This window comes from Homalodisca vitripennis, chromosome 1, assembly GCF_021130785.1.
Source record: "Homalodisca vitripennis isolate AUS2020 chromosome 1, UT_GWSS_2.1, whole genome shotgun sequence".
In the NCBI taxonomy this organism is placed as follows: Eukaryota; Metazoa; Arthropoda; class Insecta; order Hemiptera; family Cicadellidae; genus Homalodisca; species Homalodisca vitripennis.
In genome coordinates this window covers 98,168,087-98,188,202 of record NC_060207.1, presented here as the reverse complement: position 1 = coordinate 98,188,202, position 20,116 = coordinate 98,168,087, and the positions used below count along the sequence as shown (strand labels likewise).

General features: G+C 33.2%; 1 protein-coding gene across 2 annotated transcripts in view; it reads right to left on the bottom strand.

Moving 5' to 3' along the window:
• Positions 1–280: 280 nt before the first annotated feature.
• Positions 281–20,116, bottom strand: part of LOC124367471 — a 133,248-nt gene continuing 113,412 nt past the window's right edge. For both annotated transcript variants that reach the window (XM_046824311.1, XM_046824321.1), the window contains exons 7-13: positions 19,281–19,355; positions 16,094–16,215; positions 13,976–14,074; positions 12,805–12,911; positions 10,757–10,854; positions 4,985–5,217; positions 281–3,650 (exon numbers count right to left, since the gene is read on the bottom strand). In XM_046824311.1, the coding sequence (XP_046680267.1) occupies positions 3,491–3,650; positions 4,985–5,217; positions 10,757–10,854; positions 12,805–12,911; positions 13,976–14,074; positions 16,094–16,215; positions 19,281–19,355 (894 nt within the window). In that variant the 3' untranslated portion in view covers positions 281–3,490. The remainder of the gene's footprint in view (positions 3,651–4,984; positions 5,218–10,756; positions 10,855–12,804; positions 12,912–13,975; positions 14,075–16,093; positions 16,216–19,280; positions 19,356–20,116) is intronic.

Below are 20,116 nucleotides of genomic sequence, written 5' to 3'. Positions count from 1 at the left end.
ATGAAGTTTTTAATTCTATTAAATTTGCTCTTTCAAATATTTTAGGGGTCAATTGAACTCAATTCTCAAGGGTTTTTTTAAGGTCTAAATAGTTGACTGATGAGGTGGTGCTAAAGTAATTAGACCTTGATTCTTTAATACAAACATTAACATAAACAGGGCTAATTTAATACTTGTTTTACTGTAATATATTGTAAAGCATTGATACAAAAGGAGATGTAAATCTATGTTCTACTTTCACAGCAAGAAGGAACCACGAGGATCTAAATTTAAAATTAAATTAAAATTAAAAGTTTATTTCCATAATGTCAAATGAAAAATATTGGAAGAACATCAAAAACTCCATTTGAAATTAAGGATAGTTAAGTTGTTACATTTCTGAAGGCATGTTAATGATGGTTAAATTGTACAATAAAATATACATAAAGAACTGTTTAATTAATTTTGATAAACTTGTTTAATTACGGATAAATCCCATTTTGTATTTTTTACACATAATAATATGGTATATATTTTGTAGAACTATTCACTTTAAAAGAATGTTTTACTTTCATTAAACTGTTATTAACACAAGATTTAAAAATTTCTTTAACCATAAATATTTCTCTACATCAATAAATAGGGGATATATTACTAGAAATGAAGCCTCCCTTAAAATTGTATCAAACCGAAATAAAACTTTAATTACATGGAAATGTGACTTAACATGCGAGAGCTACCCGCGGCAGTCAGTCAAAATTTTAGTAATTTTAGTGATGAACAATATTATCAGCTTTGGAGCTTGTCTTATTTCTCCTCATACATTTCTTCGTATGAATTTTATGACTCTTATTAAACAATTTTTAGTTCCCTGTACCCAGTTCAGTTTTAATCCATGCTATCAAATTTAAAGTTATGAATACAATCACTCACAAAATATTTTAAAGATTTTTTTATATATATATATGTTTAAAAAAGTAGATACAGCAATTTGCAGCTGTGCAACCACTCACGTAATGTCTATTTCATATCAGATTGTACAATATTTGTAATATGTTTTTTATTGACAGAGCTTTATATGAAAATTATTTAAAATAGTATATTCTGTGAGACAATTATTCTGACAAATTACAGGATTTATTTAGAAGATTTCCCTTAAGAAGGAAAATCACATCAATAATAAAAAAGTAAGTATAAAGCAAATTACCATTGTCGGCTCTCTCGTATCTAGAAAGTGTAATCTCTTGCTGTTTAACAATTAAATACAATATAGTTAGTAACAATCACAATACTTATTGTGTATTATTATTCAGTAACTGTTTTGTAACATCTCTTTTTATACAAGATATTTTCGTAACTAAATAATGTTTAAATGTTTTACACATTTTATGAAAACAAAAATATCTAATAAGGTACATTTATAAAAGGTTATATAATTCTATAACTTTATATCTATGAAGGAAGCCACTGTTGCCAAACTAATTTTGTATTTTGAAATTCAGGTAACTAACGTTAACACCAAGGCAATAAAATCCTTTAACTATCAAAGCAATAAACTACTATTTAAAAAATCATAAAAACACTTAAAGTTCATGTAACAAAACCAAAGTAGAAGAACAATTTAGGATAAATTTAGGATTAGAAAAGCAATAAATTAACTATAACAAGAAGCAAAGATTTTATCAGTAAAATGTTCTAAAACTATTTATGTATATATATTCTAGAATGGCAAAATGAAATATCTCTAGCTTATCTAATAAGCTAAACCTAGACACAAACTGTACAATGAGATTCATGAATTTGTTGGAATGAATGGTGCAAACCTATAGGAGTAAAGACTAAATACATATGTCCATAAAAATATAAATGACTACAAAAAGAAAAATTTTTTGGTGTTTATTGCATTTCCATCTTACATTTTTCTGCTAGATACCAGATATTCTGTTTGATATATGTATATATACAGATCATATTTATTCATTGATATCATTTTTGGAAGACAAAACTTTTCTAAGAAATAAAGCTACCAAGCACTCATTTTGATTGGTTTAAAAGCTTGATTCCAACAAACTTTTTAAGATTAAAGATAGTAATGCAAATGCACAGAATTAACAACATATATTATAATATAGAATTAAATAGAAAATAAAATCAATAAGTAAGCTATTGGGATGACAAAAACTAAGTAACACAGAAACTTTATTCACAGTGTATTATAAATAAAATTAACACTAAAGACTTTAAAAAATCTATCTAAAAACATGCCATCAGTAAATATCACTGATTGCTTAAAGCTATTAAAAATTAAAAAAAAACCCTAAGTAACAAAACACCTACATTATAATAGAGAAGTGATAAATAAACTCAAAATGCATTCATTTCAAACCCAGCTTCTTTACAACAGTTTGTGAATCCCATGACAAAAATCAAGTGCTAACTATACTTTTCTGTGCATTACAATAATACCTACCATGAATTACATCTCATCTTGTGAGTGAGATTCTCTTTACTAGCTACCATAAAAAAGAAGAGAAAAACAAAATTAAAAAAGTATAATTCAGTACTTACAAAAACTATAAAAAAAGTATGTGAATTTGATCCCCATTGCTGCTTTGCTTGATAAAAATCACATACACATGATTGGTAATTTTACAAATTTTTCACCTAAAACTGAACTTTGACTAGAAAAGCTCAAATAATATTTCCAAACTTTACAAAACGTAAGACTTTCTTTTCTTGCTATCCTTGATAACTTCTTAAGCCTTTGCACTCTAATGACCCGTGGATACATTTACTGTTCTCTCTTCTTATGATTCCTTGCTCCCAGTCAGAATACTCCTATACTACAGCACAATTGACTATTTAATAGTCTGTGTTAGCAATCTTAACTGTTCTCTCTAATCAATTACTTTGCACAATATGGTGTTTTGTATAAACAATCAGACTCTGAAAAAACGACAAGAGTTTGAGCTATCAACAAACCTTTTTACTTCCGAAAAATATTTTTTTTTTATGTATTCTTCAATGTTTTGAAAGGCTTGGAGATTTATATATACATAGTTTACTTTGAATTAGACTATGCTTTTTATTTCAGTTAGCTAAATTATTAAAAGTGTGAGGAAAATTATGTCAAAGAACTTTCCAGATAAATCTTTAAAACTTTTTGAAGTATGAATCAATGGGAACTAATATAAAAATGATGTAATAACTAATATACATGGCACTTGTCTATAGGAATGATCTTAGCATATTGCCAAGTGTATATGACATAAATGTAAAGATGTGAAATAACACAATAACAAAAAAATAGACCAGCCGACTTCAGAATTCTTTAAACACCTAACTTGAGTGCCAAGAGTTAAGAAGTTAATAGAGAATTCAGGATTTCTTTTACATACATAAATGTGGACCAATTACTTCCTTTCTTGGACCTTCCTTTTGGGAAAACGTCTAACAGTTTCTTCCTCTGATGTCTTAATGCAGTTTGACAGCCTTGCTGAACTCACATAGGCTAGATCTGTATCACAGTGGCAGTGTCGAAGACCGATGTCGGTGGGTTTAGAGACACCATCTCGCTCGGACTTGCTGTTGACGAGTCAGGTATTACGTGTACCTTCAGTCCTGCATTGTTAGCCTGCTTCAGGGCACTATCCGTGTTCTGCCACATACATCTGTAAACAAGTCACAATGTCTATTGCTATTTTCTCGTGACTAACAAAATACAAAGATCTATGTAAGTGTGAGTAATGATGTGTATTTAATGTAATAGAATAATAAGATTATATATACTCTAGAACAAATCTTTTTATTTGTAACAATAGATAATGAATTAAGTATCAAAATGTACAGTTGGTACTTATACTCTAGCGTAATCACTGGAGGAGAAAATATAAGTAATGTTTTGTTCCTGAATCACCTGATGATGAAACCTTTGGTTTTGAAAGGCCTCGTCCGAAAAATAAATAAATTGGAAAAATATTGTATTCTTTACATTTAGTAGTATTTATAAGTTTTTCCAGTTGCTCCAAGAGTCTCCAATAAAATTAAGTATCGTGGTTAGACATTCTTGTTTAATAACATTTTTACATTTAAATATGCTAGGAGAGTGAAAAGTAATGGTGAACAGACTTGATGCTCGATTAACTTTCAATACTAAATTTTGCAAAATAGGTGGTGGTACTATTCTGTAGCTAGACAGATACCATAATTTAATAGATTGACAGCAGTGGATGCAACTTACTACTATTCCCAGCTATTAAGATCGGTATCTGTCTCATGCTGTGGTACATGTGTTAAGAAATTAGAATTGTATAAAATAAATATGTAAGCTGAAGATTATAACGATAAGCCTCTAAAAAAATGTATTATGGTCCAAACTAGAGAAGCAAAATGAAGTAGCTTATTGACATTAATTATACTTTTCAAATATTTCTGCACAAGCTAAATTTCTTTCAATTAAATGCTTTAAAACTTTCCGACACACAATTTACAATTTTTTATATTTAAAAAGTCAATTTTCTTTATAAATTCTTGATGAAATTTACAGAATACAAATTTTTTGATCATATAATATTTCATGTTTTTGGTCTTACAGGAACCATATAATTTGAATACAATTAAGCCAGTTTGGGTAAATCACAACGTTCAAATGTGAAGTGAAGGCACTATGGTTCAATGCTATTGGATTAAAAAAAAATCAAAAACCTTTCCATCAACAAGGTTAGTGCAGATTGTCATAATACACACTGATCTGAAGAGTTTTAAACTTCTATTTACTACTTATTCACATTTTATTGTAAACCACATTTATTATGTTCTGTTCTAAAATAAAATAAATAACTTCAGTTTGAATTAACTTTGTACAGTAATGAGGAAAGCTAAAGGTTTCCCACATACTACGCAACAGGATACACAAATATTTCATAGTGTAATAAAAATACAATAATAATGCTCTTTGGTTTGTAATAAAATATTTTTCAAGAACCTTTAAACGACAGTGACTTACTTGACACAGATGTACAAAACGAGCAAGAAGAATCCAAGCACAAGTGGGCCGAAGACAGGCTCCTGTTGGCAGACCACTTGTTGTACTGCCACAGCAGTCAGGCACACCACTGCGAGTATCAGAGCCATGCGACGCAGGTAGCTCAGGGAGCAGCAGGTGCGCCAATCCATGCTACCCGGTTCCAACACCACCGGGTATGATGCTTGACAGTATCGGCACTTCACTTCACCGCTCTGCAACAGTTCAGTCATACTGTTGAAGTACTTTGGTAGAGATAATCTGATACTCAAACAATATGCAGTTGTTCCTGAACAGTGGCTATCAGGCAAAAGTAATCTTCAGTAACATTACATTTTTAGATTTTGCAACAGTATATTGTGCTATAATTGAAATAACTGATCTATTTGTATTTATTACCAAATTTCCATTAGAAAATTAACTGTCGTGGTTGCCCTGTAGTAACGCACAACTCAATGAGGGTGAATTGTGAATGAACTCTTATAGTACAAGTCTTATAAGTTCTAAAGAAGCCTTACTGACCACTCGTAACTAAGCACACTCAAGCACACTCAATCATTCTCTATGGCACGCACACTCTGAGCACTTACAAATGCGTATCCCGATGACTGGTATAAAATATTTTCGGTTTTATATTCCAATTTAAAAGAATGCATTTGTATAGCAATGTAAGGCCTGTCACAACAAAATATCATGGAAACAGTTTTCTTAGATAGGAATTATGTTTTGATTATGAAATTCATGCCACAAGGAACAACAATCCATGCAGAATTGTGAATGAACTTGTTTCTGAAATTAAATCTTAAAAAGTTGGTTGAATAGAATAAATAGAAAATAGAATTTTTTCCAAATGTCTGCAAAAAGAGCAGCGTCAATGTAAGTGAGCGATAGCGAAGGTTGGAACCACACCAGTCTGTCAGTCATTCACTTCAGTTAGTTCTCTTTTCTCTTCTAGCAATGAACCATCCTTTATGTCATCAGGTTCTAGGGTTTTTCTGGCTGGTTCTATTCCACTGTATTGTCTCCTACATTTTCTACACAAATAACTTCAAATTGTACTTTTACGTTGTTGCCCCTGTATTTGGATTTTTGTTAATATTATAGGGTAGAATTTATCACAGGTTTTACAATGTGGTCAGAGTTTCAGTTAAACTATTTGAGTTAAATAATTGAATTTCTGACAATGAGCTGACTTTAGGCAGAGGTGATGGTAATTGAATGATAGTTGAACTAACAGTCATTTTCCAACAGTCAGACAACTTGAAATCACGTACAAAGAACATTTTTTTGAATTCATTTGCAATGCAAAATATAAGGAGCGTTAGACACAAGGTTTCGGAGCTCTGCTTGTCGTGGGCTCGGGCCCCTGATATAATCTGCCTCACAGAACACTGGTTGGATGATGGGGAGTCAGCGGCAATCCCACAGTATTCATGTGTAACACCTTTCTGTCAGAAAAATTCTGACGGGTGGCCATTTTTCGACACAATGACTCAATATTTAATTTCTCTGTAACATGACTAGCAGAGCTGGAAATTGAATTTTCAAATAAAGATTGCTTTGAATGCGCAAATGTAAAATTAGAGTTTAAAGTTGGTGATCAGTCTTTCTTAGACACTTCAGTAATTAATTTGGTTTGTGTCCATCGTCCACCCTGTATAAACAAAAACGATTTTTTGCTTAAAATGGAGCAGCTGTTGAGTGGCCTATTAAGGCGAAATCAACAAACTATAATATGTGGGGACTTTAACTTGAACTTTTTAGCAAATAACGATTCTCATGTTACATTATTATGATAAGTATTTTTCTCCTTTAACATGAGGGAAATTTTAACCCAACCAACAGGAATAACTGCTACCGGTGCATCTCTCCTGGATAATGTTTTACAAATGTTCAAAGTAACATCCGATACGAGGTGACATTTAATGGATTGTCTGATCATCATTCTCAAATTACTTATCTCACCAAATGTCTGAGGGTAGAAAAGGTCTCTATTCTAAAACGAGTGTTCTCCAAAAACCAGATTCAAAATTTCAAGTCCATACTGGGTTCAATCGATTGGTCTATTTTATCAACATTAGAGGATGTGAATTCAAGGTTTGAAACATTCATGAGTTTAATTAATAAAGCTTTTTTTAGTCTCCTTCCCATTTAAAGAGTCAAGGCCTAAAACAAAATACAATGCAATTTTTCAGTTTGATTACAAAATTAAGAAGTTGGCGTCCAAAAAAAGAGATCTATCAATTTTGGTTAGGGATTTTGGTGATCCGGATTTGAAACGTCTGCTCAATCGGCGTCGTACTATTCTGAGGAATCTTGTAAACTCCCGTAAACGTTTACTAACATCTAGAGCGATTTCCGATCGCAACAACAAACAAAAGACAGTTTGGGAAATTATCAACCGTGAAACTAGAGACACAAAACCGCATGAAAATATTGCTTTGTTGAATGGAGGAGTTGTGGTTGATTCACCTGGGGAAGTTGCTAGCATATTTAATTCATCTTCTGTGAGGTGCAACCAATTGATGGCTTGCGTTCGGATAGTGGAGCCTGTTCACGTGGAAGATTAATCCCTCATTCTTTCTTTTTTACGCCAATCACACTGGATGAGATAGAAAAAAGTATCATATCAATGAAAACCAAAAAGTCTTTGGGTGTTGATGAAATGTGTGCTTGGTTGTTGAAGCAATGTTACGGTTGTTTTCTAAATCAAATGTGTATTCTGTTCAATGAATCAATTGCAGGTGGTGTTTTCCCAAATTGTTTCAAAATAGCTAAAGTTGTGCCAGTTTTTAAGAAAGGTGATCAGGAATCTGCGGATGACTACAGACCGGTGTCTCTCTTGCCTACTTTATCTAAGGTGATGGAGAGGCTCGTTTGTTCTCGTTTGACTAACTTTTTACAGCGCCACAATGTACTGGTCCCAAATCAGTTTGGATTTAGACAGAATCATTCAACAACTGACGCAGTGATTTCTCTTGTTGACCAAGTTATTGACCACCTAGAGAAACGCCAGGCAGCCTTAGGAATCTTTTGCAACCCTTCAAAGGTGTTCGATCGTGTAGACCATGGAATACTGTGTTCTAAGCTGGAAGGGTATGGAGTTAGAGGCGTAGCTCTTTCATGGCTACAATTGTATTTGTCTCACAGGCAGCAGTTCGTTCAAGTTGGGTTTTCGAAATCAGGTTTGATTGAGAACAAGTATTGGGTGCCGCAGGGCTCCATTCTAGGCCCATTACTTTTTATCCTCTACATTAACGATATTCATGTGTGCAGGGGGGACACCAATTTTGTACTCTACACAGATGATGCTACGTTTCTTCTCGGTGGCTCAGATAGTGACGTGGACTTACGAGCATCTTCTTCCCTCGTAAATATTGACAGTTGGCTCTCGAAAAATAACCTAATGTTGAATGCTAAGAAAACCACATTTATTCAGTTTCTAACAAAAAATAAGCAACACTCTGATTTGTTGATTAACATAAATGAAACTTCATTAGAACCATCTAAATCTACGTGTTTCCTGGGTGTAACCATCGATAGTAGATTGCAGTGGTCTACTCATGTATCTGGGTTGTGTGGTAAACTGAGTCAAGTGTGTTTTGCATTACGAATTCTGAGTACTTTTATGGACAGAGACGGGTTGGTGACTGCTTACCACGGGTGTTTCACTTCGTTGTTGGCGTATGGGATTGAGATCTGGGGTGGGACCTCTCCTGCAAAACATGCATTTTTGGTCCAAACCTACCCGACAAGGCACTTCTACTCCCTCACATTGTTTGTCCCTGCACGAGACTAGAGTGATGCACGCGGGTGTAATTTTTTATAATGCTCTCTCTCAAAATTTGAAAGAGGTTTGTGAGCTGACAATCTTTAAAACGAACCTGAGGAGATACTTAATAGTAAAGGAATTTTATAATATAAATGAATTCCTCTTTGACAGTGGCTTTTAAATTTTAATGTAAATAATTGTTTTTGTGTGCTTATTTCTTTCTTTTAACTACTATTAAATTTGATTTTGTTAATAGCACTTTTATGCTTAAGTTTAGATTTATTCTATTTTGACGATTGCGATGTACTTCTGTGTACCTTATGCAATAAAAAGAATTGAATTGAATGTGCCTAGTAATCTAGTTAACCTTTATCTTAGGTACTAAATTCACAGTTTTCACTGTGTTGATATCTAGATCAAATTGAGAGTTGTTTTATAGTAGCATATACTGAAAATCTCTTGAAATAAGGGTCATATTAATTTATTTATTTCTATGTCAAAGGAAGGATTAATACCTAAGCAAGTTGCTTGTCATCAGATCACATATCACAACTAAATGTTTAATTGTCATATTTCGAATAGATAAGGCTTTATTTTGATTTTGATACCTCTCCTTAATTAGGTTATAGATTATTTAATTTAAGTCTGGACAAGAAAGAGAATCTCAGTATTATTGAATGGCCACATTTATATTTATCGTTTTGCTTCCTGAAGAGCCTGGTACATACTAACATTTAGTTATCATCCATTCAATCCTGATGTTTTGATTTTGCATTTTGTTTAGGCAGTACCCCCTTACACTTTTTGTGACAATCTAAATTCTGACAGTTTGAATTTGTGTTCAGCTCCAGCAGGGAAAAATAATCTAACCATTTCTTTTTCTTTTGTGTTTTGCCACAGACAGGTCCCTCTATATTCTATTGATAAGCCAGATTATTTCTATTTGCTGGTTTTGTTAAACTTATTTCAGAGTTTTCAGTAATAATCCAAATGTAGGTTATTTTACATTAATTTCATTATTATATTACATGGTAGTTGCACATAATTCCTAATTTGTGTTTTTTTTTTAGTTTTCAGTGATGGCTAAGAATAATTTTTATTTGATGTTAATGGTAGACCAATTGAAATAAATATAATGAGAATTAAATATATCCCTTTTTTAGATTTTTATTTTTAGGCTTTGGGTAATAGTGATTGCAGGATTCAGCTAATATCTTGAATGCCATATTCCTTCCAAACAACATTCATCCATTTTAATCTCTTTCCCTAAGGCTGTGACACAAATATCACAGACAACTAGTTCTGCAACAGTACAGTCTGTGCCTCTTTTGTGTAATTAAAAACAAAACCAAACCTACTCCAGGACATCATAGCTTCTTTTTATTGTATACCTTCTTCTTCTATGTGGTGATCTATTGCATGCACTTAAGCCTCAAGGGCCTTTTGTGCACCTCAGAAGCACATTATGTTACCAGCCTACGGTTTCAGTAGTTCCACACACCGCCGAAAACAACTAGGTTCTCCTGGGGAAATTCACTACCCTTGTCCAAACTACCAAAGATGGCATACTGCTCCATTGCTATTGCAAGACACTCAAAGAGCAGGTGTTCAGCAGTTTCCTCTTGTTCATCACACAGTCTACAGAGCAGATTCACCTGAAGGATGCCGACTGTGTGAAGATGCTTCCTCAGGTGACCAATATCCCGATCAGATCTATAACCTGAGAAGACATCGATCTATTGTGTATCCTAGTACAGTACCAACCTATAGTATACTGAACTGTTTGCAGAAAATTACTCTTTGTAGTAAATTCAATACCTCCTACCATGAATTTCTTTCAACATACTTTACAATACTAATTAATGAAAGAAAAAATTACAGTCATCCTGAAAACTTAAATTTTTAAACGAATACTGATTACAATTAGCTAGTAATGTGGACAACTTTTTAACTGAGTTTAAAAAGTGTTTCTGCAAAGTTACCTTGGTACACCAATCAGTGAGACAAGTCTGATGGGAAAAGCAACACCGACACACTCGGTGATCACATGGGTACTGGCAGAGAAAGCAAGCATCCTCCCCTGTAACAAATGAACTCAAGATGTTAGCTCAATATGAAAAACACATAGTTAGTACTTAGTGCAATAATTTAAAGCTACTTCTAAAATATGAAGAGTGAATGGATAAATATTAAGACTATAAAAGAGTGCACAGTCCACGAAACATTTTACAACATCTTTCAATGCCCTAGGTATTGTTTGTCTCTGCAGTATTTTCAAACAAAAAATATAAACCAAAAGTCCTTCTGAAATGAGGAAGTGAGGTGTTAAGGAAAACTTTAATCCAAGCTAATAAACAATATCTTCTAACTGAGCTAATGGACCTGACAAAGCAGAAGTCGTAAGAAGAAAAAAGGACTATGATCCAATACTCCAACAACTTTGTAAAGATGAAATGCTACTTTATTAGTTCGAGCATAAAATTAAAAGGATCATGTAAGGCCATAAACTAAATAAGAAAGGTGAGTTATATAAAAATGAAATGATACTTCAGTTGAACGGTAAAGCTACGAGAGAACTAAATGAAAGATAAAGCTAACTTCAATTACTTCTTTGTTGGCACTGCTCAAAAAGTGTTAAATGAAACTAATAAAACAACACTGTAAAATATGTTTACTTCCTACAACTGAAAGTATCAGGCAATCTCCTTTCTATATCCTGTATTATTAAGAAGTCCTGAAAACAATCAGTGTCAGACCGCATCATATTCCTGTTACTAACATGTTACCAATCACACCAACTTAGAATGTATCTACAAAAGTGTACTGTTTGCACATAAGACTGTCAAAACAGCAGCATAAAGTATCAAGACAGTTGTCGATAATCCTTCACAGAACTCTTTCCGAACATTAATTAATAGCATTCGTGCTGTACACAAGAGAAGCCTATAGTAAGAACTAACCAAGTCAAGCTTGAGATCTAAACCAAATTAAGACCCGAAATGCAACTTCTTCTGAATTAGCCACTCATCATCTAAGATTTCATAAAAAGAAGCTCAGCTCCAAAGGAATAAAATTTCGTTCTCCAACAACGCACCTGGATAACTGAAGAAGGAAAATTGTGCAGGAGTGACTGAGTAAATATTGAAAACTGACAACAGATGGAACATATACGCTTGGATAGAGAGCCCTTGAGCAACAAAGAAAACATAAAATAAAAAGTTTACATCACTGAAAAATACACTTTTCCTATAACATGAACATTTATTTTGACTTTTGCTGTTCTTTGACAATATGAGGGCATGTTAAATATAAACAGGACTGGTTATCTAAAAACTTCCAAAGAAGTCATTGATCTACAATTGGTTAAAATCGTCATGAAATGGTATGCATACCCATCACCAGTGACAATTTTACAAATAATCCGATAACCACCATTATTAAGCAATTGGAGAGTCTACTGGCTGATCCTCACATACTCTGTTGTTGCTCATCTATCAAATCGTGAGGTACCCAGTGAGAAACAATATTTTTTATTTTTTTAAAGTCATGCAAAGTTATTCGCACTGCTGCAGATTGAATCTTTAGAGAAGCTTCAATTATATAATAAGTAAAGTGCCTGTCCTCTTGGATCGTAACACACACCTGATTGATATTTCATTGATTGACAATGGAATGCGGCCATCATGAACTTTTGACATCTTGAAGCGAACTATAGCCCTTTAAAATTCACATACGGGGTTATGTTCAGAACCAAAGACGATTTTGAGACATTCAATGCACTCCTCTTGAACAAAGTGATTTTAAAATCATAGCCAGAAAATGCTCTCTCATTAACTCTAAGACTACGAAATTGATATTTCCAAACAGACGCTACAAGTACATTGATGAGCCCAAGTTGGTGTTAGGTACTGATTGGCACTCGAATAATCACATGCCAAATAGTTATATAATTTATTCTGGTTAAATTATGCAATAATCATAAACAATAAATTATAATATAAAGTGGTATGTAGGAAATGTTTACACTTGCCTTGCTGCTCCTCCATGTTTTCCTGCTTAGTTTGCTCAAGTTGGTAAATATCCACGTCCAAGTTCTTGATGATTCGTTTCGGATTTAGTATCCACAATTGCTCTGGGCTACAACATGGTAAAGAGACAATGTTAATAAAATATTTACAATATTATTGTAACTAACCCTCAAACTGGCCAGCATCTTTTTTAGATATTATAAGTTTGTTGGTGTGGTGGCAATAGTTTATTTTAGATGATAAAAACATGAATTTTAATAGATCTTACTATACCTGAAACTGTCCAATATAAGCTACATACATTTTTTACATAATACCTAATATGACTACAAAATTTAATTTTAGATTAAATAAGGTTTCTACGTATGTGTAATCACCATAACTGCCCAAGCAGTCAACTGCAGCTAGGTCAAGACCAAAATTTTAAAACTATTTTTCAATAACTTACCTATGTTATCAACCAAGTTCCTAAAACACCATAAAACTCCACAGGACATGGTACTACACATGGTTGAGTTCGTTTTTTTCGTCTTTTTTGGTATGATTGCTCGGGCACATGGCACATTACACACAAACTAATGCCAGCTTCTCCCTTTTCAGTTACAAAAAAGGTTTTCCGCCAATTCATGTTAATAAGGAACACACACATGAACAAAACTATGTCTGAATAAGAAACGAATTTTAGCAATGTATAAACAGATAACAGCACGAAACATTGACAGCAATGATAAGCTACGCTATAGCTTTCTGGGCAGTCACCATGATTGCCAGGAATCAGAACTGAGAGAATAGAAAGCTAACATACTTCATCTAAAACAAGCTTGAAAAATTTCAATTGTCTGCCTCTAGATTTCAGTACATACCACAGCGAGACACGGAGCCCTTCAGTATTGCTACTATGACTGCCCGGGTAATCAGCTGCACAGTTTTGGTGAGCAACGTGTCACTACCCGGGCAGTCACCAGCAGCATATGTGTTAAGGAATGTGTTTTATCTTGCATCAAATGGTTGCCCAATAATTATATCACCACTCCATCCCTGTTTCAATCTTTCAGATTCATAAGTTTGATCATATTCTCTCCTAATTAAAGATTTTTGTTGCTGTCTTCCCATCTTATTCAGATATTAAAAGATAAAAGTAAAGAGAAAAAAGTGAAGTGACTTGGAACTCACCTTGTACAGTTCCAAAGGACACAGGGAAACCAAAGTGCTACTCCGATCTCCACTAACCGAAACAGAAGGTCATGCCAGTTTCGGCTGTGGAGTGGAACCCTGTAAAAATGATTAAGACTATAAAAATTATGATTTACTTATACATTAATTGTACATTTTATTTTATAATAATATTGTATATGATTACAATTTTCAGAAGTAGCGTAGAAACACTTCTTTGCAATTAAAAATTCATAGTTATTGATGTATTATCAAAAATACAAGAGTCATTCAACTAGTAACAAGACAAATTACTACTGCTCAAAGACGGCAGAATTAATCCATATGAAACTTTCAGGACATAAAGTGGGGAATTTTGGAATGAAATTTGATGAGCTGTTCCATCATATTTTATAAACATAGCCTTAAATTTATTCAGTTAACAATGGTGAGTCTGTTCGAGAATTGCACCATGAAACAACATGTCGTGATCAGATTTTTCATCGAGGAATGTTGTAAAATCCACTAAAGAATTTTAAAGTGTAGAGACAATTATTTAAATCTATTGGATAATTGAAAATGGATAGAACAGTTTCAAAGTGACTGTACAAAAGTTTCTGACAAGCAACGCAATGGAAGACTGGTTGAAGTTGGAATTTCCTATCTCGAATCTCAGATTGACACGTTAATTCGGGACAATAGATGTATCACTGTTGAACTGTTAAGTGTATAAATATACATGTATGTTAGAACTGCCAATACAATTATTCACAAGAGGCTGCAGTACAAGAAAACCTGTGCGAAATGGGTGCCAGACAACACAAGGATGTTCACAAAGAAACTCGGCTTCAAATCAGTCAACAGTAGAAAAATCGATACTCGACTGAAGGAGAAGGTTTTTCTTAAAAAGAATTAAGGTATGATGAAACATGGATGCAATACTATGAGCCAGAGTCAAAACGACAGAGCCTTGAATGGAAGCATACAAGTTCTTCCATTTGCAACAAATTCAGGACCCAGCCATCTGCCGGTAAAATCATGCTTACAATATTCTGGGATTTTCAAGGGACAATTTATTGTAATTTTCTTGAAGGTCAAACAACAGTTAACAGCAAGTAACTACAGTGACATGTTGGAAAACAATATAAGACCTCCCCTGCCATTCGAATGAAACCCTGTGGGCTCTTGACTGAAAGCATGATTTGTTTCATAACAATTCCCATCCACATACTGACGAATGAAAGAGTTCAGAAACTGGAGTGGGAGATCCCCTCATCCCATCAGACTTCCATCTATTTGGACCTCTTAAAGAGGGCCTACGAGGGAAACGTTTTCAATCCATTAATGAGGTCAAAGTCAGGTGCAAAAGTGGCTACTGTCATTTTGATAGTTCTACATTAATCCTTGAGCTGTCTGTATTTGTCACTGTCCAACCTCTATTTACATCTATGTAGAATCTTTGGTAACACCGATACAATTATAAAGAAATGGAAAACCAGTATTGTGGAAACATGCTTTACAACATATTCTTATTGTTTGATGAAATTAAATTATTAATAATTCAATTAATCACATGAGCAAAAGGCCTGTTAATGTGTACAGCTTTTCCTGTAATGAGCCACCACTCTTCTCGTTATTCATAAAGGAGCTTTCCTCAAAATCAATGCAACAACAAACACACCAATCTAGAAGCTGAGAGGCCATAGTCACATAAATCTGCATATTACAGATAGAGCTACTGATATGGTCCAATCAAAGAAGAAATTTTCATACCTTTGACAAACAAGGAATATTCTTAAAGATGCTTTACTATATAATCATGACTTGCTAAGCACGTGCGAGCTATATTTAATATCATCTCTATATAAACAACAAAGTTGCAAAGAATTAGAGAGGTTTCTGCAATAATTTCTTTACAGATTAATATTAAATGTGGATTTTATAAAAATATTTATACCAAGAAAAAAACTGTATTCTTTTGCACTTAGAATAAATTAGGAGAGAGTACAACAGGAATTGGAAATGTTTCCACTGTGCTACTATAAAGCATACAAAAACATATTTGAATCTTCATCATTTATTTTTGTTTAGTAATTTTATATACCAGTTCATTAAATTTTTATAAAGTATGTTACCAACTTGTTTTTCCAGAATTCCGAGAGCGTTTCCGAGCAGAGGAAAACAATGATGAAGCTCAGCATGAGTGTCTGGGAGAGTAGCCCTATTCTTGACTGATGAAGTTGAGAAGTGTCAATCAGACTCTGGAATACAGGAAGATAGTGCTTACTTTACCAACAAGTTAACAAACTAATCATTTGCTACTTAGATCAATATTTCACTGAATAAAAGATAGCTACTTCAAGTGAATTACGAGTTTCAGTGATTGTCGAGAAGACTGCTGAGACAATGTTAGGCCAGATCACCCTTCAACTGCTTGAATACAAGGTAGTATAAGAAGAGTACTTAAGGGTGTCTGAACCTCCTCCCCCAAAAATTATACATTACACCAGATAAATTGATTATAAAGTTGAGGATTTGGGAAAAATATACATCAAGAACCATCACTCATATTTTATTCTTACAAAATGTTAATAGAAAATTATTAGATACTATGTCACTGGATCCTAAATATATCCAAGCCAGAATACTTCAGTTCCAACACATTTAAATAATAATAAACTAAATTCACTAACAATATACAGTACACATAAAGTTTTATCTTATTGCAAACTTTGTTATCATGAATGTATTTCTGAATTATGTATTCTCATAAATAATTCTTTATTCTTGTAAAAGTGCACATTTTTTTAAGTCTAGTACAGCGCTTTCTCTTCTAAAGGGTACTAAAGCGTCATGGAGTCTTTTGTGCACGCCGAAGGAATATTATGAAGCCTATCAGCTTATAATTTCAGCAGTCCCATAATACATTGAGAACTGACAAGATCAGTTGAGATAGTGATCTAACCCTTTAATGGTTTCTTGCTTAATACCGTGTTAATAGCAATGTTACAGCATTTTGCCACTGACATATTTTATTTTAAATTTACTTTATTATTAAAACACTCTAGGCAAAAATACTATTGACCAAAAAACTGTGTATGATAACTAGAAAAAACCATCTACCTCTAGCTTTTTCCATCAACTGCTACTAAACAGATGATAACATTCAATAAAGAATTCACCTGCATATGCGATAATATCACAACTATAATAAGGTTTAAGAAATTCATTACTCAATTAATTTATAAAGAATATTTTTGCTATCTCAAACAGTTTTTAAGATAAGATAAGTGATGGTCGAATCCAGAATTTTCCAGTGTATGTGGTGACTCACAAACATATACATTGGATATTTGAACTGCAATAAATAATGTTCTAAACAATGATTATATATGTTAATCCTGATATATATATATATATATATATATATATATATATATATATATATATATGTATATATATATATATATATCTGTGATTTCATACAAAGCAACACAAATATCCAATTTAGTGATTGGTAATTTGCATACTACTCATCACTATTAGTCTATGAAAAGACATGCTTCAATGCACGAACATAAATATACAAATCTCAAGTTGAATATTATTCACCAAATCAGGTTATTCCCTTCCTTTGGTTATATACCTCCAGTATTTTCCACATATGTGAGAAATATGATCAGGAAAAGTGAGGTCACGATCCAACACGACATCAAGAGTCTTAACTCTATTGCACATGGCCGAATTCTTACCTTCAAGCACCACTGCCACCACACTCTCACTAAGGGTCTGTAACAGATTGTGCAGAGAAACATGCAGGACTGTGTGCTTATATTTAGCCTGAATCCATTTTGGATTGACCAAGTTTACACATGGTATAGGTCAGCATTGATCTGACTCATGACCACTTCTATCATATCCGGCTCATAAGCAAGATGTAGCTGACACTCATCTGTATACAAATGGACATTGCAACTTTGCACACACAGCGGGAAGTCTGATATGTACAAGTTGAAAAAAATTTGGCCGAGACAGCTGCCTTTAGGCACACCACGCAATTTGAAAAGGGGCTGAGATGTATTCTATGGATAAAGATCATAACTGCAAGAGAGACAGCAGGTCACAAAATTTGGCAATGAGACATCTCAGTCCCTTTTCAAATTGCGTGGTGTACCTAAAGGCAGCTACCTCGGCCAAATTTTGTTCAACTTGTACATATCAGACTTCCCGCTGTGTGCGAAAGCAGCTTTTCCGAACCATCTATATTTGCACCTACCAACATTGTCACTCATTCCTTGCTTAACTACCCTTCAAGACATTTTTCATCCTTAAATGAAAGTGTTTTGTTAGGCGTGCATTTATAAAATAGACCAGTTTCGTTGACATTAAAAATATTCTTTGGGTGTCTGTCCTGTATCTTCTGTTCTTAATCTTTTTTCCACTGGTTGGCTTCCAACTGGTTCACGGCCTCACTTTCGCCACAGATTGTTTGGAACAAAATATTGTTACGTTCTTTGAAGCCATCTAACCAACCATGCTTTGTAATTCTGTTTTCCTAATTTCTGAGCAAATTGCTCGGTCTTAGTCCTTAATAAGGAACTACTTACAGGAATTATTTTGTCCCACACCTGCTTAAACCACTTTAATAAGCATTGATCCACATCAGGGTTGTCTGGTTCTCGTAATCGTTTTCTCTCTTTATCAACTTCCCCTGCACTACTGAGAAATTTTTCTTTGTTTTTCAGGAAGGTTGATAAGGTGTTCGGTGGGATTCCAAATTCTTTTGCAATTTTATTTTTTTTATTTGTCTTTTTCCACTTTTTTGATCACTGCTAAAATCGGAGTTTTATAGGTCCGAGATTTTGTCTATGACATGACCACTACACTTATTTAAAGTTAAGTAAAAACTTCTTAACGGGAGGGGGAAGGGATGTATCGTTTGACTGTAACCTGACACGCCATAGGTCTAGCATTAATTTTTTGCAGAATGTAGTAAAACGTGTTTTCTGATGAATTTGTAACTATTTTCAGTTGTGGAATAAAATTAATGTACCTTAATTTGGCACTTAAAAAATTCGAACTATCCAACATTAAATTAGAATTAGCCACAATTTTTAGCATTGTTTAGACATAAAATGCGAGGGACAAAGATAAATATTCAAGTTAAAGAAGATTTCAAATTATCCAGGTTCCACTGTATTAAAATCACATGTTATAGTGTGGACACTCTACAATTCATAAGTACCTCCATTCCTGCATGATGACTGCTGTAAGGTACCAGCTTAAAAAAACCTCTTTAGTTAATTATTCACCATATAGTACTCACTTCTTGAGAACGGAAGATCTGCTTGTACTGGAAGTTTTTTGATGTTTCCAGCTCTAACAAAAAACCAGCTCGAACCTTTAACAGAGAACTATATATTACCACTATAATACAACTATAATATAATAAGGAATGTGGTCTAAAATCCTAAACAATCAAAACAGATTATTAACTTTACTATTTATTTCATTTTATTATTTTCCCTTTTAAGAAACCAACTTAGAGTATCCAATGTGAAACACATAGTATATTAGGGAAAAATTAAGTTAAACAAATAAATTATTAAAATATTCATAACTATTAACCATATTTGGAACAATCCTCATCAATTAATATACATGTTTTTCATCTTTCAATTCAGGATTTTCATAGATTCATACTATTGCTTGCTGTTTTTTTCTACCTGTGAAAGTAGATTTGGATTTTTATCATGTATCAACACAAAAGAAAATAAACCAATGATTACCTAAAAACCTGTGTAAAAATAACTAAATGTACAAAATTTACACAAAACTACCAAATTAAAACAGTTATTTAGAACTGTTTGTCGCTATTAATACAATACATTAATACAATATTTAGAAGGTTTTCAACTACATGAGACTTTTGAAATATAAATGGTATACTTTAACCATGCTGAGGATTGTTATGAGCAAAGGTCCATTCTAAGTAGTATCCAGGTATATGCTTGGACAATATACACATCTAGGCTTTGATGAGCCATATGTATATTAAATATGGCTTTTATACAGGGGTTATATTAAATAGGGGTTCCTTAAACCCCTAAACCAGAGTTTTCCATAATGAACACCAAAATTAAAGTTCAATGCCGTACTATC